This window comes from Piliocolobus tephrosceles, chromosome 19 (genome assembly GCF_002776525.5).
Source record: "Piliocolobus tephrosceles isolate RC106 chromosome 19, ASM277652v3, whole genome shotgun sequence".
Taxonomy (NCBI): Eukaryota; Metazoa; Chordata; class Mammalia; order Primates; family Cercopithecidae; genus Piliocolobus; species Piliocolobus tephrosceles.
This window is the reverse complement of record NC_045452.1, coordinates 2,852,839-2,879,084: the sequence shown is the minus strand read 5'-3', so window position 1 is coordinate 2,879,084 and position 26,246 is coordinate 2,852,839. Positions and strand designations below refer to the sequence as shown.

The 26,246-nt window shown below is 46.6% G+C and overlaps 2 protein-coding genes across 5 annotated transcripts in view; both read left to right on the top strand.

Moving 5' to 3' along the window:
• Positions 1-15,714, top strand: part of UFD1 (ubiquitin recognition factor in ER associated degradation 1) — a 30,095-nt gene extending 14,381 nt beyond the window's left edge. For 3 of the 4 annotated variants that reach the window (XM_026448949.1, XM_026448950.1, XM_026448948.1), the window contains 6 exons: positions 7,603-7,671; positions 8,831-8,896; positions 9,113-9,160; positions 9,968-10,056; positions 10,898-10,979; positions 15,591-15,699. In XM_026448949.1, the coding sequence (XP_026304734.1) occupies positions 7,603-7,671; positions 8,831-8,896; positions 9,113-9,160; positions 9,968-10,056; positions 10,898-10,979; positions 15,591-15,665 (429 nt within the window). In that variant the 3' untranslated portion in view covers positions 15,666-15,699. Of the gene's footprint in view, positions 1-7,602; positions 7,672-8,830; positions 8,897-9,112; positions 9,161-9,967; positions 10,057-10,897; positions 10,980-15,590 lie in introns of all 4 variants that reach the window. The other variant, XM_026448947.1, reaches the window with a different exon arrangement.
• A 2,145-nt stretch (positions 15,715-17,859) lies between these two features.
• C19H22orf39 (chromosome 19 C22orf39 homolog) lies at positions 17,860-25,301 on the top strand. Its single transcript, XM_023192582.3, has 3 exons — positions 17,860-18,554; positions 18,670-18,837; positions 21,821-25,301. The coding sequence occupies exons 1-3, from the start codon at positions 18,420-18,422 to the stop codon at positions 21,944-21,946; spliced, it is 429 nt and encodes a 142-aa protein (XP_023048350.2). The 5' UTR covers positions 17,860-18,419; the 3' UTR covers positions 21,947-25,301.
• The last annotated feature ends 945 nt before the right edge of the window (positions 25,302-26,246 follow it).

The window sequence follows — 26,246 nt, the reverse complement described above, 5'->3', positions numbered from 1 at the left end:
AAGCGGGGTATGCCTGGATCTTGTCACCTAATTACTGCCTACTGTTTGGTTATTAAGTTTTCCTGCGTTCATATTTAGAGGCCTCATTCATTTGGTAACTCTGTTATGAGGATAGATTGCATTTACAGGGGAATATTGATAGACTTGTTAGTCATAGCTCTGTGTACCTTGGTGGCTACTGGTTCTATCTTGGTTTGAAAGGTCCCCACTGCACCTCTTATCTAACCTAAGCCCTTTGTGGGGCTGTGGAGACACAGTAACAACCCTGCTGGGTCCTTGTCCTTGAGATCCCTGCCCCACAGAAGCTGACAGGCCCTTCAGTGGGGCCAAGTGCTGTGTGGCATCTAAGAAGCAGAGCCTGGCTCCGCCTTAGGGCAACACCTCCTAGGCTCACCTCTCCTCCTGGGAGCCCACATCCTCCTCCACTTCCTCCTCCTGTTTTCTTCAGCTTCCATTTTCACTTAGCAGCTTCTCTAGGCTTGACCTTTCTGACACAAGTCTCTCAGGTCTGAATGCCTCTGTCTTCATCCCTGATTTTTTGCTGTTTAGGTGTCTGGATCTAGACAATTTAACTGTAAAGTGAAATGACAGGACTTACTCCAAAATTCAAGAAGGCATTCACTTTCCTATTACCAATGGGAACATGCCTGAGGGAGGATGTAATAGTTGGCAGTCCTGACATCAGGCTGTCCTACCACAGGCATGGAGCACAGTACTATGGGTGCCCCTGTTCACTGTGACTGTTGACAATTGACCCTCCCACAGAGCTGTTGCCACGGCTAGCCTTAGTGTTCAGGAGTGACCACAGCCTGGCTTGACTGGGCTTTCCCTGAAGCTAGCTAGCACTTAGCTCCTTAACAGCACTCTCTGGTCCCCTCAGGGACTCGGCCTTCACAGCTGTGTCACAGCTGCCTGTGGTTTAGCCAGTTACTCCCTTGGTGTCAGTGCAGGGATCCAGCTTATTCTCTGGCAGTTTCCTTGTATTTGAGGCATCTGACCTTATTTTTCAGTTTTGTGGGTTTCAAATCACACTTTCTTTTTTTTCTTTTAATAAACTAAGAAATAATCTTGTTCCCTTTAGCTTTGTGGAGAACATTTTAGGTGTCATTTACCTTAACTGAATAATCTTTTATAATTAATTACAGGCAGTTTAATGTTACTGTTTTTAATGTTAAGGTAGTAATACTAAATATAACTCCTAAACTGATGATAAAGGATATATAAACTGATGATAAAGGACACCTCTGGTGGCTCACAGATACTTTGCACTGTAAGGGAGGGTAGATTATATAGAGTATATGTAAAACTGAAACACGGGATTGAATTTCCACTTTTAGAAGTAGGGAAAACTAGGTATGTACTGTTGTGCTTATAGGGAATTTTAAAGACTCTAAGCAGGGTTGCCCTGAGGGCAGATGGCTCTATCAGTGCTCTGGTGGGAGATCAGACTCAGAGATCAGGGTTGAACTGGAACCCTTAAAAGCAGTAAAACAGACACAGGTGGGTGTTGTCCTTGTCTCAGGAGAAATAAACACAGATCCTCTCTGGAAAAAGCACTCCAGTTTGGTTAAGCCTTTGGGATTGCTGTCAATTGAACAAGCAAACAAGAACGCATAATTAAACCACACCAAAGCAGAGACAACAAAAATTAGATCCCTAAGGAAATCAGCATTAGAATTTCTAGATACAAATGTAAAATAATTAGATATAAAATGTTCAAAGATATTTTTAAAAATGGAATTATAATAGCAAGCAACAAAAGGCTATCAAAAATAACCAGAAAGATGTGAAAAACAAAACGTTAAACAACAGCTATAAAAGAGTTAATGATGATGAATCTGAATAAATAACAGCATTTCAGAGCAAGGGGATGGAATATTCGAGAGCTTGAGATGTTGAAGACACTGAGAAAACATGCCTGTTGCAATCCTAGTAGGAAAGAATGGAGGAATTGCAACAATCTGAAAAGATGATAACTGAAATTGATTTAGAATTGGTGGTCAGCCCATCACTACAGGAAGTTTATAATGTATAACAAACAGAATAAGGTACAGGTAGAAAATACCAAATACAGAGAGGTAAGCAGGGAGAAAACACAGTATCTACAGAATAGCAAGTAGCAGGTCTTTGAATAGCAACAGTTACAGCCGGTATCAAGTAACTATCATCAAAACCTTCCTTAAAGAATAAGGGCAAAGTAAAAATATTTTCACATGAACCAAATCTGAGAGAGGTTATTTACCAATGGAATTTTAAAAGCATGTACTTTAGGAATAAGCATTATCCTAGAAGGAAAGCAAGAAGGAATAGGGAATAAATAAATTGGCAAATATGAAGCCAGGGTAAATGTTGCCATATAAAGCAGTAATAATGTTTAATATATGAAGCTTAAAAAATGACATTTAAAATGTTGGAAAAGAGTAAGTAAAGACTTACTCTCCTTTTTTGTGAGACAGAGTCTCACTTTGTCTCACCCTGGCTAGAGTGCAGTGGTGCGATCTTGGTTCACTTCAGCTACCGCCTCCCGGGTTCAAGCGATTCTCCTGTCTCATCTCAGCCTCCTAAGTAGCTGGGACTACAGGCATGTGCCACCACATGTGGCTAATTTTGTATTTTTAGTAGAGATGGGGTTTCACCATGTTGGCCAGGCTGGTCTTGAACTCCTGACCTCAGGTGATCCATCTCCCTCAGCCTCCCAAAGTGCTGGGATTATAGACATGAACCACCACGCCCAGCCTAGACTTACTCTCTTGAGAGAGTTGTTTAGAATTAAAGTTTTCTGTTTACTATTCAATAAAGTTAATTTAAAAAGATAGCTGAAGCTGGGTGTGGTGGCTCACACCTGTAATCCCAGCAATTTGGCAGGCTGAGGTGGGTGGATCACTTAAGTCCAGGAGTTTGAGACCAGACTGGGCAACATGGCAAAACCCCATCTCGACAAAAAATACAAAAATTCGCTGGGCATGGTGGCATGCACCTGTAGTCCCAGCTACTCGGGAGGCTGAAGTGGGAGGATTGCTTGAGTCCGGGAGGCAGAAGTTACAGTGAACAGTGACCGTGCCACTGCACTCCAGCCTAGGTGATAAAGCGAGACCTTGCCTCAAACAAAAAAAAAGCAAACCCTGAAAAGTCTACATACATACTGAATGTTTAAAAATGTATAAAATGACTTAGATAAAGCAGATACCTTGAAAGATAAAACAACTGTGAAAAATTTTATACTAAGAAATGAGCCAACTTATTTGACATTGATAAATTATTTCCTAGTGGAAAGTATAATTGAAGTTTGACTAAAGAAAAAAACCAGCCTAAATAATTGTATAGCCAGTCAAGTAATTCAGTCAGAAAAATCTTAATCTAGGAAACCCAGGCCCAGATGGTTATATATGCAAGTTCTTCCTCACACTCAAGAAATAAATTCCTCTTGGATATTCTGAAAATAGAGAAAGAAAATATTCCCCAATTCATTCTCTGAGGTCAGTATAACCTTGATCACCAAAACCACACAAGGATAGGAGAAAGGTAAATTACAGGTCATTGTCACTTGATACAGATATATAGATTGTAGATAAAATATTGACAAAAGAATCTAGTCATATATAAGGAAGATTCTATATGGCAGCTTAGTATAATAAAGCTCCAGTAGTTAAGATGCCATATGGCGTTGCTTCTGGAGTAGACAAGTAGGCCAGTGGAACAAATCCTTATATACAAAGAATCTTGGCCCACCACTGAGGCAGCATTGATGTCACCAGGCAAAGGAGATACTGGGGTTGGGGAATCTAGGATATTGACTATTCCTAAGATGAAGAAACAAATTGAGTTCCTAACTCACACCATAGTAAAAAATAAATTGCAGATGAATGGGTAAATAATATGTGTTATACACATACAATGTATTATTATTCAACATTAAAAAGGAAGGGAATTCTGACACATGCTACCACATGGATGAACATTCTGCTCAGTGAAATAAACCAGATGCAGACAGATAACTACTACCGTTCCACTTACCTGAGGTACTTAGAGTAGTCAAATTCATGGAAGACAGAAAGTAGAATCACCTGGGCACCATGGCTCACACCTGGCATCCCAGCACTTTGGGAGGCCAAGGCTGGAGGATTGTTTGAGCTCGAGAGTTTGAGAGTAGCCTGGGTAACATAGTGAGATCCTGTCACTACAAAATATTAATGCAAAATTTTAAAAATTAGCTGGGTATGGTGGCATGTGCCTACAGTTACAGCTATTCAGGAGGCTGAGGCGGGAGGATCAGTTAAGTCTGCAGTGAGCCGGGGTCATGGCACTGCACTCCAGCCTGGGGGACAGAGCAAGACCCTGCCTCAAGAAAACAAAAAAAGACAGAATGGTGGTTGCCAGGGCCTGGGGGAAGCAGGAGTCAAAAGTGAATGTTTAGAAACGTATAGCAGGCCGGGCGCGGTGGCTCAAGCCTGTAATCCCAGCACTTTGGGAGGCCGAGACGGGCGGATCACGAGGTCAGGAGATCGAGACCATCCTGGCTAACACGGTGAAACCCCGTCTCTACTAAAAAATACAAAAAACTAGCCGGGCGAGGTGGCGGGCGCCTGTAGTCCCAGCTACTCCGGAGGCTGAGGCAGGAGAATGGCGTAAACCCAGGAGGCGGAGCTTGCAGTGAGCTGAGATCCGGCCACTGCACTCCAGCCCGGGTGACAGAGCGAGACTCCGTCTCAAAAAAAAAAAAAAAAAAAAAAAAAAGAACGTATAAGCAATTTGGCATTGTTGTAACCTCCACACACATGGCCACAGAACCAGTCTTTGTCCTGGTGAACTCTGGGCGTCTGGTGTGTGTTGTGTCTTGCTTCTGTGCAGGAGGACCGCATGGCAGTCCAGCAGACTGCACATTTTAAAAAACTAGGTCTTCCCAGGTAGTTTGAGGAGCACCAACCTAGAAAAGTGGTCCCATAGTTTAAAAAAAAAAAAAAAGTGTTTAATATTATGCCAATACATAAAAGTAAATGGCAAATGTCACAGGAATATTTATCCTTACTAAATGCAATACATTCTGGTACTTCTAGGGTACTGTCCTCCAATTCTTTCCTTTTCAGTTCTGCTTGCAGCCCTGTTGGTTTTATGACCCACTGATTTGTTGTGGCCTACAATTTGAACACATAAAAACAGTAGAGAAGCATTAGCCAAGCCCTAGGAGACATGTTTGAAGGTTTTTTTTTTTTTTTTTTTTTGAGACGGAGTCTTGCTCTGCCGCCCAGGCTGGAGTGCAGTGGCCGGATCTCAGCTCACTGCAAGCTCCGCCTCCCAGGTTTACGCCATTCTCCTGCCTCATCCTCCCGAGTAGCTGGGACTACAGGCGCCCGCCACCTCCCCTGGCTAGTTTTTTGTATTTTTTAGTAGAGACGGGGTTTCACCGTGTTAGTCAGGATGGTCTTGATCTCCTGACCTCGGGATCCGCCTGTCTCGGCCTCCCAAAGTGCTGGGATTACAGGCTTGAGCCACCGCGCCCGGCCCTTGAATGTTTATAGTAGTGTCATTAACGTTGCAAAATGATTGGAAACAGGCTGGATGCTCAGTGGATAAATGGTAGTATATCCACACAATGACAGATCCTTTTTATTCCTTGTTTATTCAATAATTATGACACTTTTAAAAGTAGATTTGGCCCTGCTTAGGTTTTTTTTTTTTTTTTTAATGGTGGGACTATCCAGACTTTTTAAAATGATTGTAAAAGCAAGACATACTGGCCGGGCGCCGTGGCTCACGCCTGTAATCCCAGCGCTTTGGGAGGCCAAGGGGGCGGCGGGGGGGTGATATACAACGTCAGGAGTTCAAGGCTAGCCTGGCCAACATAGTGAAACCCCGTCTCTACTAAAAATACAAAAATTAGCCAGGTGTGGTGGCGTGCATCTGTAGTCCCAGTTACTTGGGAGGCTGAGGCAAGAGAATCGCTTGAACCTGGGAGGCGAAGGTTGCAGTGAATTGAGACCATACCATTACACTCCAGCTTGGGTGGCAGAGCGAGACTCCATCTCAAAAAAATAAAAGCAAGACAGACTTTAGATAAAAGCAAAGAACCTGAAATGATGCAGGAAAAAGTAGATAGGGCCACTTTTAATTTCTGTGCTTCTGGATTTTTTTGAGATGGAGTCTCACTCTGTCGCCCAGGCTGAAATGCAGTGGCGCGATCTCGGCTTACTGCAAGCTTTACCTCCCGGGTTCACACCATTCTCCTGCCTCAGCCTCCTGAGTAGCTGTGACTACAGGAGCCTGCCACCACTCCCAGCTAAGTTTTTGTATTTGTTAGTAGAGACGGGGTTTCACCGTGTTGGCCAGGATGGTCTCGTTCGCCTGACCTCGTGATCCGCCTGCCTCAGCTTCCCAAAGTGCTGGGATTACAGGCGTGAGCCAATATGCACAGCCCTGCTTCTGGACATTTTTTATGTGCATTTTTTACATTCGTGAGGTCATCTTAGACACAAGCAACATGACTGGTTTTAAAATTCTTTTCCTGTTGGCTGCATAGCATACTGTTGTATAACTATAAATTTATATATGAACAAATATAATTCAGCTGCATTTTGAGTATACAGACAGTCCCTGACCATGGTTCTACCTAGAATTTTTCAACTTTGTGATGATGCAAACATGATACACATTCAGTAAAACCATACTTTGAATATCTATAAAACCATTCTGTTTTTTATCTTCAGTACAGTATTCAATAAATTACATGAGTTATTCAACATTTGATTATAAAATAAGCTTTATATTAGATGATTTTGCCCAACTCTAGGCTAATGTATGTGTTCTGAGAATGGTTAAGGCAGGCTGCACTATGATGTTTGGTAGGTTAGGAGTATTAATACATTATTAACTTATGATAAGTTTATGGGACTCGGTTCCATCGTAAGTCAAGGCACATCTGTATAGTGGCATTAGTGACATTGGTATGAGCCTTCTTAGAATGTTCTCATTGAGTATAGCTAGTTATTTACTTAGAATAAATTTTGAAGGCCAAGTGTGGTGGCTCGTGTCTGTAATCCCAGCTCTTTGGGTGGCCGAGGTGGGCAGATCACCTGAGGTCAGGAGTTCAAGACCAGCCTGGTCAACATGGTGAAACCCCGTCTCTACAACAATACAAACATTAGCCATGTGTGGTGGCGCATGCCTGTAGTCCCAGCTGCTAGGGAGGCTGAGGCAGGAGAAGTGCTTGAACCCGGGAGGCAGAGGTTCCAGTGAGCCGAGATCGCACCACTGCACTCCAGCCTGGGCGATAGAGCGAGACTCTGTCTGAAAATAAATAAAATAAATAGTAAAGTTCCAGAAGTGAACTTTCTGGGTTAAAGATTGTTAGTGTCTTTTGCAGTTAGCTGTATAACTACCTTGTCTAATTTGAACCACATCTGGGGAACAGCATCTCTTCTGCAGTGGGCACAGGGCAGCCTGTCCCTTATGGTAGTGTTGTCACAGCAAGAAGTGCAGCTGTAGGTTGTGTCATGGGCGTGAATGCTGTGTCATTCGCAGGAGCCGGTAGAGCCACAGTAACATGGACAGCGACAGCTTCAGTGCTGCCAGGAAACCATCCAACTGATTTCTGTGTTTGCCCCACAGATCTACGAACTTCGTGTGATGGAGACCAAACCTGACAAGGCAGTGTCCATCATTGAGTGTGACATGAACGTGAGTGGCTCTGTCCAGTTACAGTGAGCCTGGGCCCTGGGAGGATGGGCAGTTGGTGACCACTGCAGGCCAGCATGTCAGGAGGGCGTCAAACAGCCCCTGGGACTCTTTGGGCAAAGAGGAGGAAGATGCTGTCAGAACATCATGAGGAGACTGTGACCTTGTCATCTATCTCAGGGCCAGTTGAGGCAACAGAGTGTTGCCAGTGCTGCCATGGTTAGCTCTGACCTGTTGAGGAGTGAATTTTATTTATTTATTTATTTATTGAGACTGAGTTTCACTCCTCTTGCCCAGGCTGGAGTGCAGGGGCCTGATCTTGGTTACAACCTCCACCTCCCGGGTTCAAGTGATTCTTCTGTCTCAGCCTCCCAAGTAGCTGGGATTACAGGCATGTGCCACCATGCTCGGCTAGTTTTGTATTTTAGTAGAGACGCGGTTTTACCATGGTGGCAGGCTGGTCCCAAACTCCTGACCTCAGGTAATCTACCCACCTTGGCCTCCCAAAGTGCTGAGATTAAAGGTATGGGCCACCGCACCTGGCCAAGGAGTGAATATTCTTAAGAGCTAAGGAAGCGTACTGAACCTTCTGAGTAGGAATGAAGTGCTGATGCACACAGCATCCTAGTTGTATTACTAGGGAATACTGCTGAGCAAAAAGGGCCAATCCCAAAAACTTACTTCATTATATAGCATCCTTAAAGTGACAGAACTTTAGAAATGGAAGACAGACTAGGGGTTGCCAGGGCTTAGGACTGGTGGAGGGGGCTGGGAGACAGCTGGGTATGGTTATAAAAACAACATGGGCAATCCTAGTGGTGGTGAAACTGTTCTACATCTCGACTGTGGTGGATACATGGCCCTATACCGTGATTACATTGTATAGAACTAAAGATACACATAAACAAAAACATGTAAAACTGGGGAAATCTGAATAAGAGCGGTGGGTTGTGCCAGTGTTGATATCTTGGCAGCAATACTTTACTGTAATTTTGTAAGATTCTGCCGTTGGGAAAACTGGGCAAGTGTATAAGGCATCTTTCTGTATTATTTCTTAAAACTGCATGTGAATCTATAGTTGTCTCAATTAAAAGCAAAAAAGATAAGGAAGCCAAGGGTGGCCATGTCTGAATATTTTACTTTTAAAATCCTGGAAACACAGGTGGACTTTGATGCTCCCCTGGGCTACAAAGAACCCGAAAGACAAGTCCAGCATGAGGAGTCGACTGTAAGTGTTATCCCCAGTGTCCTTTGCTATCCTGCTGCATGCTGCTTTTGAGTTCCTGGTAGTGACTCGTGGGTGGCCTCTGCTGGTGTTGGTGTCATATCCTCTGCGTCCCTTCCAGCCATGCTTCCGGGGGACATCCTAGCTGGGGGTGGGGGGTGAGAGGGAAGCTGGGTGTCCCTGCTGAGGAGCTCACCCGTTTTTCTTTTTCTCTGTCAGGAAGGTGAAGCCGACCACAGTGGCTATGCTGGAGAGCTGGGGTTTCGCGTGAGTACCAGACCGCTTGACTTACGTTGCTGTGCCCTCTGCTCCTTGAAATTAGAGCACTCACTCAAGCTGTTCTCCATGATACTCGATGGACATCAGCAGGGACTGGGCCTCTGGGTACCTGTGCACATGCATGCAAATCTGCCACTTGCTCAGTTACCAAACACTTTTATATCCACTCTCTCCTGGAATCTTCCCAACAGCCCCATAAGGCAGCCCAGCTTTTTAAGAATTTCTAACCTACCGAAGAGTTTAAATAGTACAGTAGACATATACTCTTCCCTTAGGTTCACCAAACGTTACCACATTTGCTCTCTCTCTCTTGTAAATCATGTTTCCTTTTTTCTTTGCCTGTACCATGTAGGTTGCAAACATGACCCTTAGCATAACCACTGGCAAGGTTCCATGGGAAACAGGTGGAGGTGGCTCATGTGTGGGCACTGAGGTGGCAGGAGGTGCCAGGAAGCAGCAGAGACAGCAGAATGATGGGAAGCTGAGCTATGGGGCAGTCACAACAGTGGCCTTAGCCCACCCACGGAGCTTGAACTGCGTGGCCCTGCAGAGGCAGGGGTCAGGCCTTTTAACCTAACACTGACTGCTGGCTGCCCTTGGCCAAGTGGCTCTCTTCAGCTCATGGCCGTCCCCTGAGGAACTGGGCAGAGTTCTCAGCTGCCAGCACCCCAGCAGCTAAGGAGTCATAGGGTCTGCACAGCACCCCAACTCACATCCCTGCAGTGATCTCCAAGCAAAGGACATACCTGTCCTCACACTTGGGCTCATTATATGACTCAACTACTTCCTGTCTAGGCTTTCTCTGGCTCTGGCAATAGACTGGATGGAAAGAAGAAAGGGGTGGAGCCCAGCCCCTCCCCAATCAAGCCTGGAGATATTAAAAGGTAAGTCTGTCCTGGCTCTCCTTCAGGACAGGAGGAGGATCTGTGCCAGCCCTCTGGGGTGGGGCAGCCTCACCCCAGTTCTGGAGACAAAGCCTGGGTCAGTAGGCCCAAGGGACTTTACCCTTACTTGCTCTCCTTGGTGAGGTGGAGCACAACAGGTCCCTCCTTCCACAGTGCCACCCCCAGTACCACTGTGGTCCAGCCTCTCACTCCATACCTCCAATTCAGCGTCTTCTTGCCCCCAGTGGCTTTCCGAAGATGTGCGTCTGATCAGATCTGTCTCTTATTCAAAACCTTTCTGGTCCCTATTTGGTGATCTGCCTATTTTCCTGTTTTGTGACTTTGAATTATTAATCAGGTCACATTATCTCAGTTCCCCTGAAAGTTCCCTGAGGAGCTACGTCAGATGTGCTTCTGTTGCTGGGTCCAGGGACCCACAGCAGACCCTTCCTCTGGTGGCCATGATGGCAGGGGCAGGGCTGAGGTGTGTCAGTTGTCTGTTGTGTGTGTGAAATCAGGAGAATACTGGAGTGAGAGTCTAGCCACCTCAGGGGGTTCTGTGAAGCTCAGGACAGTGACAGTGAGGGCTTCCCAGTCCTTCAGATGACCCCTCTCCATAGACAGGTACAGAGCCTAAAGCCCCTAGCCCTATACCCAATGCTGATACTAAACCAGGAAGCCAGTTATCTTCTACTTCCCTCCTGGGAGGATGCCAGGAAGCACCAAAGGGCCCAGGTGGGGTGCAGCAGCATCTTTTCTGCATTCCTCTTTACTGTCATAAATGAATTTTAGTCCTTTTTTCCTGGAAATAACATTTCTCCTTGTCTCTCTCTCCTTACAGAGGAATTCCCAATTACGAATTTAAACTTGGTAAGATAACTTTCATCAGAAATTCACGTCCCCTTGTCAAAAAGGTTGAAGAGGTGAGTGTATTTCCTTGGTTGGTAATGAGGAGATTTATTTGCTAGTGATGACTGAGGTTCCTGGCATTCTGAGTAGGGGTGTGTATCAGACTGTTTCCAAGCTGCTGGTAAAGACATACCGGAGACTGTGCAATTTACAACAGAAAGAGGTTTAATGGACTTACAGTTCCACATGGCTGGGGAGGCCTCACAATCATGGCAGAAGGCAAGGAGGAGCAAGTCACATCTTACATGGATGGTAGCAGGCGGAGAAAAAGCTGGCGCAGGGAACCACTTCCTTATAAAACCATCAGATCTCATAAGACTTATTCACTCACGAGAACAGCACAGAAAAGACCCGCCCTCATGACTCAGTTACCTTCTACCAACTCAGTTACCTCCCACCGGATCCCTCTCACAACACGTGGGAATTCAAGATGAGATTTGGGTGGGGACACAGCCAAACCACATCAGGGTGTCTGTCATGTTTTCCCTTTCCTGGGGTCCCTCTGCTCCCTGGTGTCCTGTTTTTATCTGTCGTGCTGGTGTGGGGTGTGTGAAACAGAAGACTTGCAGCCTGGGGCTCAGGACCTCTGTCTTGCTCTAGAGCAGACTCCAGGCTCTGTTATCACAGAACTGTGTGCCCTGGGTGGGCTTCATCTTCCAACAGAGACCTTGAACTTCAAATATAGGGAGTACCTTCCAGCTGAGCAGGGTGGTGGTGGGACAGAGGAAGGCAAGGGCTGAGCATCCTGTGGGCACTTTGTGGGAGTGGGCCAGGCCCGGCAGCAAGTAGAACGCAGTCACCTCTGTGTGATGAGGATTTCTAGAACACCAGCGCTTCAGACCCATCGCTTTCCTGGTTCCTTTTCTCAAAGGATTGGACCCTTGAGGATCCAGGAGTAGGGCCAAGGGCAGATGTACTGAGTCACCCATTCAGGGCCAGCTGCTACATAGGACCCATCCCTGGCCCATCCTGATTACTGAACTCTTCTCTCTAGCACTTGGGGTGGTTGGGGACAGAGACCGCTGTGAAGTTTGCACACCTGGTCCTACTCACAACCACTTCTGGGCTCAATGTTCAAGTTGAAACAGCATTGAGACCTTTCAGGCCCAGAGGAGCAAACATAGTAGCCAATCAGACCTCACCCTCCAGCTCCTCCTTCAGGCACCATCCAGGCTTCACCAGCTACAGGCTGCCTTTCTCACAAAAAGCCAGTGCCTGACTCAGACCTAAGACCTCAGCATGGGACATCCCCCAGGCTGACTGTGACCTGACTTGCAAATTTACAGAAGGTGGGGTAGGCCGGTGGGCACAGCAGGCCTGTTTGACTATAAATATGTATTTAAGAAGTATATGTTTAAAGATGGGATTGAAGACACATTTAGCTCTACTCCATCCTGCAGCCCCACTAAGGCTGTGGTAAGCCCCACTAAAGGTCATGAGGTAAGAAAGACAGTGGAAGAGGAGGCAACTACAAGGCTTTGGAAACCCGGGGTACCTTAGTAGATCATAAAAAGCCTAGAAGCAGTTCTGTGTAGATTGTGTATAGAATGTAGAATTCTCAAAAGGCACCTCTAGAAATGAGGGACTAATGACAGAATTCTGTTACTAAGCAGTTAGAGCTGCATTACCCTCCCTCCCCTACCCCAGAAGGCTGGAGGCCCGACTCCAGTAGGACTCTAGACTGTTACCTCTGAAGTGAAGGCCATAGTCAGAAAGCTTCCCATTCCAACATCTAAATAGTAGAGGATTTGTGGGAAGAACAGCCACAGAAACCAAAGGAGCAGAAATCATCAGGGAAATAGTTTCCCCAAAGATGGACACAAGTTCGCAGATTTGAAGGGCCCACTGAGTTCCAGCAAAATGAATCAAAATAGCGCCACTTTGAGGCAAGAAAGATCCTAAAGCTTCTGGAGAGAGAACAGAGGTATCACCATGGATCAAGGACATCATCAGCCAAGCGCCATGGCTCACACCTGTAATCCCAACACTTTGGGAGGCTGAGGCGGGAAGATCATTTGAGCCCAGGAGTTTGAGACCAGCCTGGGCAATATAGGGAGACCCTGTCTCTACAGAAAATTTTAAAATTAGCCAAGCATGGCAGCACACACCTGTAGTCCCAGCTACTTCGAGGCTGAGTTGGGAGCATCACTTGAGCCTGGGAGGTGGAGGCTGCTGCTGTGAGCTGAGATCACACCACTGCACTCCAGCCTGGGTAACAGTAAGACCCTGTCTCCCAAAAAAAGGGACATCATCTTAGCAGGACACAGAGGAAACTGTAAGATAGTGGAGCAATATCCTCAAAATTCTGAAATTTTTTCCAACCTAAAATTCCGTACCAACTCTTAAGAGCTGGATTGTGTCCCTCCAGTGTTTCTGTGTTGAAGCCCTGACCCCCAATAACTCAGATAGGGCCATTTAAATAAGCAAGTAAGTTAAAAAAAGACCATTAGAGTTGGCCCTAATTCAATCTGGTATCCTTTTAAGAAGAGGAAATTTGGGGCAGGAGTGGTGGACTACGCCTGTAATCCCAGCATTTTGGGAGGCCAACGTGGGTGAATCACAAGGTCAGGAGATCGAGACCATCCTGGCTAACATGGTGAAACCCCGTCTCTACTAAAAATACAAAAAATTAGTCGGGCGTGGTGGCAGGAGAATGGCGTGAACCAGGGAGGCGGAGCTTGCAGTGAGCTGAGATCACGCCACTGCACTCCAGCCTGGGCGACAAAGTGAGATTCTGTCTCAAAAAAAAAAAAAAAAGGAAATTTGGACATAGGAGGGGGCCATGTGAGGACACAGCAAGAAGGCAGCCATCTGCAAGTCAAGGAAAAGGGCATCAGAAGAAACCAAACCTGCTGACACTTTGATCCTGCACTTCTAGCCTCCAAAACTATGAACAATAAATTTCTGTTGTTTGAGCCACGCTGTCTTTGGCATTTTATATGGCAGCCGTAGCAGACTAACATACCGACCAGACTATCAATGAAATATGAGAATAGAAAGAAGGAACTCACAAGAAGATAATCCTTATACCTCTTTTCTCAGGAAGCTCCTAGAAGGTGTCCCTCACTAAAATGAAGGAATAAGGTAGAAATAAAGTCATAGAATCCAGGAAATAAGGAGCCCCCACTAACATGTACGGCACCTAAAGAAAGGCCAGTCCAGGTATGGCAGGGTGAAGGCCCAGGAGACACAGCTTTGTCAAAACAGATGAACTCCATGCAATGCAGGCTGTGATTGTATAGAGAAAGAAGCCAAACACAGCTATTGACACCAGGATAAATGGAAGGCTATGTGGCAAAGGAAGACTAAATGCAGCTGTGACTCAAATTTACAAGAATGTTACCACATAAATACTAAATGGTGTGTTTTTTTTTTTTTTTTTTTTTTGAGACGGAGTCTCGCTCTGTCGCCCGGGCTGGAGTGCAGTGGCCGGATCTCAGCTCACTGCAAGCTCCGCCTCCTGGGTTTACGCCATTCTCCTGCTTCACCCCCCCTCCCACCCCCCACCCCGGAGTAGCTGGGACTACAGGCGCCCGCCACCTCGCCCAGCTAGTTTTTTGTATTTTTTAGTAGAGACGGGGTTTCACCATGTTAGCCAGGATGGTCTCGATCTCCTGACCTTGTGATCTGCCCGTCTCAGCCTCCCAAAGTGCTGAGATTACAGGCTTGAGCCACCATGCCCGGCCTAAATGGTGTTCTACTGCAGGTATAACATGCTACAGTTAGTGGGGAGCCAGGTGCAGGGATTTGTGTTCAACATTCCAGAATCCTCTTTTTCCTAGGGAAAAGTTGAGGTAATGCCTCAGACTGACTAACAATAAAAGCATGTGAAAAAAAATATGTGCAGTTTTCAAAGGCTTGGGAAAAAACAATTCCTCTTTCTGCTGATGGAAGGATAGCTTAGTAGAATGTTTCTGAGGGCTAGTTGGTCTCTATACGTTAAAAGCATTAAAAATGTGTACATGCTTTGACCCAGGAATTTGAGCTCTAAAAAAATATCAGAGCTGTGTGCAAATACATTAAGCTGCTTACCACAGCAATGTCCACTGGTAGAAAACTGGCTCTCCTACATGATAGAATTCTTTTTAACAGAATTCAGTTCTGTAGCCTTGGGAATATAAGATAAGAAGTTTATTGGCATGAGACTTCAGAATTAAGTGGGAAAACAGTTCTTCAAGCATGTGCAGAAAAGTGACCTGAAGTTTTTGGGTGATCAACTTAGAGACTGTTTTTTTTTTTTTTTTTTTTTTGAGGTGAGGTCTTGCTCTGTTGCTCTGCCATCCAGGCTGGAGTGCAGTGGCACCATCATAGCTCACTATGGCCTTGGCTCAAACCATCCTCCCATCTCAGCCTCCCAAGTAGCTGGGACCATAGGCACATACCACACCAAGGTATTTTTGGTAGAGATGGGGTCTCACTATGTTGCCCAGGCTGGTCTTGAACTCCTGGGCTCAAGCGTTCCTCCCACCTTTACCTTCCAAAGTGCTGGGATTACAGGTGTCAGCTATAGTGTCCAGCCTGAGACATTTATGAATAATATGGATGGTACGTGAGTCTACAGAGTAAGGCATTTATTGTAAATCTCCAGGGAGTTTCTGAAAATAGTATCTTCTCTTCACACCTAGGATGAAGCTGGAGGCAGATTCGTCGCTTTCTCTGGAGAAGGACAGTCGTTGCGTAAAAAGGGAAGAAAGCCCTAAGCAAGGACTGTTGGCTGACTGGAAAATAATAAAAGAATCAATTGCAACATCTTGGCTTTTAGTTACTGGCACTGACAGGGACGAGCCTCATCAGAATACTCTGTTACTTAAGATTTGCTTAGAGTTACCTAAGAATTATCAAGTTTTACTTGGAAGTGGAGCAGCAGGACTTTGTAGTTGTATGCTTGATTTGGGGAAAGACAAAGAGCTGTCCCTGAGGGCCTGTAGGCATCTGCCACCTGACCTCTTCATGCTTTCAGCTTGAGGGGGGCTCCCATTGCCTCAGCAGGAGCAATTCTGTATCCCTAATTCTGTCAAAACCAATGGAGGTGACTAAATTGTTTAACATGAAGTGTTCTTTCTTTTCCATTTATCCTTTCTTTTTCTAGGTCAATTGCATAGGTGTCAGTCTTTGTCCTAAAAAAAGGGTTTAAATAGACATGTGTTCTATAAATAGTGGCTGTCCCACTACTGTGGCTGCAATTTAAGTATTTGACAAAGAATGTTTCTATTTTTATTTTACATACTTTTTTCAAAATCATCACTCAGAAAAACCTGATCTGAATGAGTTTGCACTTTCATTCTCATTTCATATGGACATAACTGGCTCCTTAGTGAACCTGTTCATAGGGAAACAACTCCATGGGGAAGCAAATATGTGAATGTTAGAAGGAACAAATGCTAAAGAGATGTTCCTCTCTTTCCTTCTTCCCTACTCCCCCACTAATTTTAATTTATTAAATCATCCAAGCTTCTGCTGGCCTGTCTTTATTTTTTATCAGTATTTATTTGGTCTTAGGTCTTCACTTTCTATAACGTGAGATCTTTTGACATGCTAATCTGATTATTTTAAATTTGTTCCCATGAGCCACTGTGCCTGGCCCCATTGGGAATAATTCTAAGCCAAGCATTTCAAGTAAAAACAGGCAATAACTAAAGCCTAAATCTAAATGTTTGATTAGGTACTAACACAGACTGGTGGTTGTGCTTCTGACCAGAACTGAAGGAAGCCCTGTTGGCAGATACCCTGTGTTCCATCTCACCATTAGAAAACTTCCCATCTGGGGCTTCTGCTGGAGAAAGTAGGAAGAAACAAGGCTGCCTGATCCTTACGTGGGAATGGCTAAGCCCAGCAGGGTCCCCTATGAGCCAGGGCTGACCCTGCTTCTAGGGATGGGGATCCGGCCCGGGTCAGGGCCCCTGCAACACTCCAGAGAGGAGAGGATAGTGGCCCCAGGGTCTATCCACATGTCTTCAGTGAAGAGTGTCTGAGTGTCATGATGTTCAGTACTTGGCCTGTGGCACAAACCATCATCACTGGAAATGAGCGTGGTTTTGGAAAGTGTGAGCACTGTGGGGACTTACCTGACCTTCCACTGACAGTCTCAGTTTTACTAGCAGAGGGAGAAACCCTCCTTGGTGGGTAGGAGCTTTCATTTGCAGGATCACATCAGCTAACACATTGTCACTTTCTGCGTAATCAAGAATGTTGCAGTACCTCTGGCTCTGGGTTTTTGTCTTCACTAAGCAACACCTGCTGTGTATGCAGTGAAATGCCTGGTCCTTTGCTGGAGACACACTCCCCTGCCTGGACCAGGATGGATTCCATTTCAGGGCCTTTTAGTGGGGCCAGTTGGAGCACTGATTCTGGTCGTTACTCCTGCACCCTGGCCTGCAGCCTTCCTCCCAGTGTCTTCTTTGGGCTTGGTCCTTGAGCCAGCTGCCTCAACAGCAGGACCCCTGGTAAAACTGCAGCTTTCTGACCCACAGACACCCACTAGGGAGTCTGTCCCAGTGGACACTTCTGCAAGCCCACCAGCTTCCCCTTTACTTGCCTTTGTTGCCTCTTGTGCATTGCTCCTTTTTATAAACGTTGCAGCCAGGCGTTGTCGCTCAGCCTATAATCCTAGCACTTTGGGAGGCCAAAGTGAGAGGATCGCTTGAGGCCAAACTAGCCTGAGTAACTTAGCAAGACCACATCTTAACTTAAAAAAAAAAAAATTAAAAATCAGCCTGGTGAGGCGGTGCATGCTTGTGGTCCCAGCTGTTTGAAGTCCAGGAGTTCGAGGTCGCACGTAAGCCTGGGTGACACAGCAAGACCCTGTCTCGAAAAATTAAGGTAAATGTTACATGTCTCCCACACCCTTAGAATCGAGCTACAGACATCCAAGCCACTCCTACCCCGCTCGCCCTTGCTACACACCGCCTCAATGCCTTTGATCGGCCGATGGCCGTGCTCGGATTGCCTTCTCAGCCTCCACTTCAAGCCTGCGTTCCCTGGGCAGGTCATCCAACCCTAGATCCACCATACGTCATGCCCAACCAACCTCGGTTACTTTGCGAGTTCACCTCCATCCTGAGTGGACGCTCAGACAAGACCGCCAGAGCCGCAGATCTGGGAGGTTCGCTGCACCAACATGATGCTCAGTACGTACTTTTGAAAATAAACCGCATTGTTGAGATGTGCGAAAATCTCATAAAGCTGCTAAAAAGAACTGGCCAGAGCCGTGTGATTTTAGACGCGACTGACGTAAAGTAGCTGTGCGGCCCAGGATGCCCTCATGGCCCGGGGTGAATGGCGCTGGCTTCGCGGTGGCCGAGTAGGCTCCGCGCCAGGCCTCGTCCCGGACTTACCCTGCGACCCCCGCCATCTGCGCGCCCCGCCATCTGCGCGCCGCAGCCGCCCTCGGTTGCTATTGGTTGCTCGTCCTGTTTGTCCGAGCTTCTCTAAGATGGGGGCGAAGATGTAATTGAATGTGTCGGGGCTCATTAGTTATTCTGTCCGTCGATCACGAGGTGCCGCTTTCTTCATTCTTTATTGGCTGGCGGACTGAGGGGCGGGCTTGGCGCCCCGGTCGCGCAGACATGGCGGACGGCAGCGGCTGGCAGGTGAGTGTGCTCGGGAGCTGGGAACCACCGGGTCTTCAGGAGGGAGGGAACGGGACAGGCTCGGGGCGTGGGGCGCGGCCGCCGGGCCCCGCTCAGGCGCCGCCTCTCGCCGCAGCCGCCGCGCCCCTGCGAGGCCTACCGCGCCGAGTGGAAGCTCTGCCGCAGCGCCAGGCACTTCCTGCACCACTACTACGTCCACGGCGAGCGGCCGGCCTGCGAACAGTGGAGGCGCGACCTGGCCAGCTGCCGCGACTGGGAGGAGCGCCGGAGCGCCGAGGCCCAGGTGCGCAGGGAGGGAGCGGGGCGGCGCTTCGGAGCGCCTTGCAGCGCCCAGCTTTCCCCACCCCTCCACGCCCCAGGCCCCGCGACCTAGCCGAGAACTGTCTAGGTCCCTACCCTCCTTCAGGCTTCCTTTCTTGTGAGAGATGGTATAAATTAGCATATCAACAGGACTTTCAGAGGGCGTGAAAGACAACGAAGGAGACCAGCGAGGAGGCTGTAGAGTGGTTTAGAGAGCAAAGAGGGCAACCGTCCAATGTTAGGGTCATCAGCTGGCCTACGCAGGAGGTGATGTTGCTGAGTCCTGAGTGACCAGGAGCCAGCCTTCATCCAGCCCCGGTAGACACTGCTAAGAAACAGAGAAGGCCTGTGTTCCTGAAGCAGAGGGTAGGTGGATGGTTGGAGAACGGTATACCAGGGACCTAGTGGGCCTTGATACGGAGTTTGGAGTTTAGAGTTTAGTCTAAAGTGTGCTGGGAAGCATAATTCGATTTATATCTTTAACAGATCAGTCTGTTAGCAAAGTGTGGTGACGTGCACCTGTGGTCCCAGCTACTTGGGAGGGTGAGGCGGGAGGATCGCCTAAGCCCGGGAGTTCAGAGCTGCAGTGAGCTGTGGTCACGCCACTGCACACCAGCCTGGGCAACAGAGGGAGACTGTCTCAGGAAAAAAAAAAAAAAAAAAGAGAGAGGAAAAAGGTTCAATCTGTTTGCTAGGGTGTAGAGAGTATTTTACAGGAGCAGAGAGACCGGTAAGGAGGTGGTTCTAGTTGTTTATTCGTCCAGCAAATATGTACTACATTGGGTACTCTTGGGGATGCACGAGTGATAAGAAGAGTCTCTGCCCTCCTGGCACCCACACTGTAGTCTAGAATATACAGTACTACGGTGGACCCCTTGTGGGAGAGGATGGAGAGAAGCCAGCCGAAAGGTGCAAGGTTCATGGGGAGTGCCAAGGAATGAGAGTCACTGGGACTGATCAACACTTCAACATTGTTAAGTGTGTACAGTGATCTGAAAGAGATGAACTGATGTGGAAACCAGACTGCTGTATAAAAGAAAATGATGACTATTCCATAATATGTGAAACTCAAAAAAATGTCAGAAAGCTGACAGCCTGTATAGCAAGAGATTGATAATTTTAATGTATGTATATCTGCGCGTGTGTGTATAAAGAGCTCTTATATATCAATAAGAAATATAGGGATTATTTCAGAATGGAAAAATGGCCAAAGGACACAAAGAAGCAATTCATTAAAAAAGAAAGCCAGGTGGGCATGGTGGTGGGCACCTGTAATCTCAGCACTTTGGGAGGCCAAGGCAAGGGGATCGCTTGAGCCCAGGAGCTTGAGACCAGCCATGGGCAACGTGGTGAGACTCCATCTTTATAAAAATAATAGAAAAAAAAAGCCTGGGCGTGGTGGCTCACGCCTGTAATGCTAGCACTTTGGGAGGCCAAGGTGGGCAGATCACCTGAGGTCAGGAGTTTGAGACCAGCCTGGCAACATGGCAAAACCCCATCTCTACTAAAAATATGAAAATTAGCCACGGATGGTTTCACACATCTGTAATCCCAGCTACTCGGGAGGCTGAGACAGGAGAATTGCTTAAACCTGGGAGGCGGAAGTTGCAATGAGCTGATCGTGTCACTGCACTCCAGCCTGGACAACAGGACAGTAAGACTCCATCTCAAGAAAAAAAAGAAAAAACCAAATGGCCAGATGTCAGGTATTTAAGTCTAAATAACAGTAACAGCAGGTTTTGCCCAGCAGAAAGTCGTAAGTGTTGATGGGGGTTTGAAGAATTCTGGGTAGTTGTGCAGTGTTGGTAGGGGTGTCGGGTGTTCTGATTATGTAAATGTCAGATGCGTACCTTTTGACCTTAAGTTTTACTTCCGGAACTTTATCCTAGGGAACTAATTGGATAACAGTGTACAGTTAAAAGTTCAGAATGCTAATTATGTTTTTGATACTGCAAAAGCTGAAAACAACCTAAATTTCACTAATAGACATTTGACCAAATAGCTTTTTCCACAAAGTGAAATACCGCATAGCCTTTGAAAGGAATAGTCAGTCATCTACCTGGATGTGGAAAAGTGCCCACAGTGTATTGTTTAGTGAAAAAAATGCAGGAAGTAGACGAGCCAGCAGAAGATTATCCCATCATTAGGGAAACGTTAGCTCTAAAATTTGGACCAAAAAACGGTATCAGGGAAGCTGTTAACTGCCACATTGGGAATGGACATTTGGGAATCTTTAATAGTCTGTGCTACATTTCTGATAGCTTTTTAAACACGATCAAAATATTTTATTTGAGGCAATAGAGCTTGAACAAAGACAGACATGTAGACAGATTAAATTATCTGTGTAAAGAGGCTGACATAGCACCTGATACTTACCAAGGGCCCACAGCGAAGGTCTCCCGTGTTGTGATACACTGACCCGTGTCTGTATTGGGATACAGTAGCCAGAAGCTGATGGGTTGAGTGGCACTTGTGGCACCACTCAGGCAGGTGGTCTGTCCTCTGGGCTCTTCCCACCCTTCCAGGATACCCTGGGCATGTATTTCTTCCCTGTCTTCTTCCCTTCTTCCCTATCATACTCCTCCCTGCAGTTCCCCACAGCTGCTGTCTCAGACTCTTCTCTCCACTCAGCACCCCCAGGCTCACTCTCAGCAGGTGAATATGCCCCAGACTCACGAGGTCAGCCAGAGCCATTGAGCCCTGAGGTTCAGGAGAAGATATTTAAAAATTCCTCAAATTATTATGACCTATTCAGTAGTTTTTCACAGTAGTTTGTGAGAACAAAATGATCTCAATCTCTGTACGCTAATATGGAATACTCGCCAAGGTATAGTAGGTGGATGCAGCTGTGCTGCACAGTGGTGTGCACCATAGGCCCCTGCCTCTCTATCTGTGTTTTAGGGGGAGGTACAGGGGTCTTGAGGGTGCTCAGAGCCTGGGGAGTGACTAGAGTCTCATTTGCACAGCAATCCCTCTGTGAGAGCGAGCGGGCACGAGTCCGGGCTGCACGGAAGCACATCCTGGTGTGGGCCCCGAGGCAGAGCCCCCCTCCAGACTGGCATCTCCCTCTGCCGCAGGAGAAGGACGAGTGACAAGCACCCCTGCCATTGGCCTGTGCAGCTTCCTCAGTCTGTTTCAAGTTGCTGTTGCACAACCCTGGGGACTGTGACAGCCTACACACTCTAGTGGGTCCCTGTGAGCTCTTGCTGGGTTTGGAACATGGAGCAGGACATTGCTGGTCCTACTTGCCCACCCCTCACCTGCATGCAGAGTACCCTGATGCTGCGATGTTCTGCAGGACAATTGCACCGCTTCAGAGCTTCCAGGAGGCCAAGCATTATGGCCAGGTACCTGTGAGCAGCCAGGTCAGGCCGGGCACAGTAGCATAGGAGATGGCGGTCCTGAGGTCTAGGCTTCTCAGGTAAACTGAAGGGTAGCCGTGACCTGTGTGGACACACAGGTGGGTCATAATGAGGTTGCTAAACAGTTGTGCCACTGTGAATGTCTTTCCTAGTCCTTGGGAAACTGCCTGCTATGTCTCAGGTCTGGTGAACATTGTGAGTATTCACTCTGCTCCACTTAGTTCCACTGCACATGCAGGCAGGTGTGCCGAGCAGGCAGGGCTTGCTGGCCCCTCTGCACCAGCAGGCTTCACTTATCAGGCTCCCAGGTCGGCCCCTGGAGACTCTAGTTTTTAAGAAATGCACACAGCTACAGAACACACAACGTTGCATAAAGAGGGTTTGTGGACTCAGCTTAAGAATTCCAAGACGTGGAATTAAGGACTCCTTCCCTCGAAATTTCCCCTGGTGGTTAATGTATCAAAAGCCATTTCATCTAATTTCAAATAGAAGCTGAAAATTAAGTTTACATTTGTTAGATTTTATATATAACAGTGTTGTGTCTGGACAGTGTTAGAAATTTGTATGCTTATTCTCTTGTAGGTGTTTTAAAATGTATGGACCACCAAAAACACTTACTTCTCAAAGAGGTCTCTTTATTACTAATAGAATGGTTTCTCATCCTGTGGTGGCCCTGTTATGTGATGCTGAGGGCTAGGCTGGGTCTGTGCCCAGCACTCTCCCTGCTTTCTTCCTGGACACAGGCAGCAAGTTGTATATCTTTAAATTTGTTCTTTGGGGTAGAACAATCTATTACTTCAGAAGGGTGTCCATTAAAGAATAGTATTTCCCTGCTTGAATGTTTTCTCCTGTGCTCCCTAAGAGCCCCTGTCTGTGTCTGTGAACGGTGGGGGTGGGGGTTGTGTTCACGGGATCCCAAGAGCAGGAGCATCTACAGAGGAGCCAGCGTTCCCCCATCATCAAGGGAGTATTGATGTGTCTAAGGGAACCAAGGTGCCTCCAGCATGGCTGTGGCTGGATTAATGAGCATTTCCACCCAGTGAGGGAAGAGAAGACTGCTAGAGATGTACAAGGTTTTTCTTACTCTTAAACACAGGGAAGGGGCATCTGAATTTGTAGTCTGCTGTAATCCCAGCACTTTGGGAGGCCGAGGCAGGTGGATCACTTGAGGTCAGAAGTTCATAACCAACCTGGCCAACATGGTGAAACCCCATCTCTATTAAAAATACAAAAATTAGCTGGGCATGGTGGCATGCGCCTGTGATCCCAGTTACTCGGGAAGCTAAGACACGAGAATCGCTTGAACCCCAGAGGCAGAGGTTGCAGTGAGCTGAGTTCGTGCCACTGCACTCCAGCCTGGGCAACAGAGTAAGACTCTGTCTCAAAAATAAAATAATAAAATGAATTGGCAGTCTGCATGTGATGCCTGGGATTGCAGCAGCTGCCTTCAGGTTCGTGGGGCGGAGCTGGAGAGTACAGCAAAAGCCAGGGCATGCCAGCCAGCACCCCAGTCCATGAGGGGCCTTCCCTCAGTGCAGCCATGCTCCCTGCCACCTGCTTGTTTAGCAAGGTATGCAGTGTGCGGCTGCATGCTCGGTTAGGAAGCATTGAGTCCTGCCACTGTAGTGCGAATGTCATATTTTGCCTCCTTCTTCACTACTCAAGTTCCACATCAGCAGATAATCTCTCTGGACAGGATGTTCCTGCATTTGTTCCTATGGCGATTCCTTCACAACATCTGAGTGTCCACATGTTGGACAGGGTTTGGGGCTTACAAGACCACAGTTTTGAAACGGACCAGTTGTCTTCAAAGAGTTTCTGTTGTAGTTTGGGGAAAAGACAGACATTAAACATCAATAAATAGGGATTTAAAATGGTGGCTGGATGTGGTGGCTCACGGCTGTTACCTCAGCACTTTGGGAGGCTGAGGTGGGAGGATTGCTTGAGCCCAGGAGTTCGAGACCAGCCTAGGCAACATAACAAGACTCTATCTCTACAAAAAATAAACGAGCCATGCATGGTGGCACGCATTTGTAGTTCCAGCTACTTGGGAGTCTGAGATAGGAGGATCATTTGAGCCCAGGAGTTTGAGGCTGCAGTGAGCCATGATTGTGCCAGTGCACTTCAACCTGGGCGACAGAGCGATATCCTGTCTCAAAACAAATAAAAATAAAATGGTGGTAATTTCTGAAGCAGTTTGGATAATTTTCTTTTATGGTGGTGTTATGAAGAAAACAAATACTATAATAAGAGCAGTATCTTTCACACTTTTTGGACAGGTGCTAGGCATGGTGACTCACACCTGTAATCTCAGCTACTTGGGAGGCTGAGGCAGAAGGATCACTTGGGGATAGGGGTTTGAGGTTGCAGTCAGCTATGACTGTGCCACTGCACTCCAGCCTGGGCAACAGAGCGAGACCCCGTCTCTAAATAAATAAATATTTTAAAAATAAGTGTTTTTGGATAAAACCCCATATTAATAATAAGTATTTTACATCATTATCTGGCATAGACTGTTATATATAGCATACTATTGTTGAAATACAAAACAATATGTATCTGTACTGTATGTGATACAGTGCCATTTTCAGTAACTGCTGTACACACAGCAACTCAGATGAAACTCAAGAAAATTCTTCGAAGCAAAACCAGCCAATCTTGAAAACATACATGTAGCAGGATTCCATTTATGTAACATTGATGAAATAACGTAATTACAGAGATGGAAAACAGATTAAAGGTTACCAGGGGTTAGGTTAGGGATTGTTGGGGGGTGGTTCACATCAGAGAGTCCGGTGGTGTTGAAAACCATCTGTCAGCCTGACTGATGGTTACACAGGGCTATACATGAAGTCAAAATTGTGTAGAGTTAGGTACACAAAGGAGTACAGATACAACTGGGAAAACCGAGTATGTTCTGTAGATTGTACCAATGTCAGTTTTTGGCTCCTGATGCTGTGCTATAGTGTATAAGGTGTTAACATTGTGGGAGGCTGGGGCAAGGGTATGCAGCACCTCCCTAGACAACCTCCTATGCAACCTCCTGTGAATCTATAATTACTTCAAAATAAAAAGTTGAAAACAACTGTCGGCCATGACCTACTGAACTGATTGTACAACCTAATGGATGAAACCTACTGTTTTTAAAAGCACTGCTATCAAGCACCTATGCTGGACACTTACCTTGGGCGGGGAGGTGGGGGAGGCCTCAGTGTCTGAGCCCAGACCTGGATGAAGAGGCTCAGCTCCTGTCAGGCAGAGAAAGGGACCCACAAAGGCAGAGGGACCTGACACCATGTATTGATATGAGGGGGTGCTGTGAGCTATAATCAGGAATTGGGGGATGAGACTCTTGGGGTGGCAGGTAGCCAAAGACCTGACCTGACCTGGTTCTAGAGACCTCTGGCTGCTGTGAAGAGAAGGGGTGGGGTGGCTAGATCAGTTGGCCACTGCAATAGAACAGGCAAAAACTGACGATGACTTGGACCTCAGAGGCAGCAGTGGAGGTCATGAAAAGTGGTTCCATTCAGCATTTGTCTCAGGTAGAGCCAAAGGACTTAGAATCCTTAGGCAACATTTTTATCCAGGACTGATAAAGAGTTTTTAAAACAAAGTTTTTTCTTTTGAAAAAAGCAGCAGTCCCAGCTACTTGGAAGGCTGAGGTGAGAGGATCGCCCAGGCTATGGAAAGGACAGTCTTTTCAACAAATGGTTGATGCCTGGAAACTGGATATCCAAGAGTAAAGTTGGACCCTTACCAAACATCATATACAAAAGTTAACTCAAAATTGACCTAAATTTTAAGAGCTTAAAATTAAACATAGAGAATATCTTCACAACGTTGGATTTGACAGTAGTTTCTTGGATATGACACCAAAGTCATCAACATTAAGAAGAAAAAAATAAACAAATTGGACTTCATGAAAATTAAAGGCATTAAATTTCACATCAAAAGACACTATTGGCCAAGCATGGTGGTTCACTCCTGTACTCCCAGCACTTTTGGAGGCCGAGGTGGAAGGATCACTTGA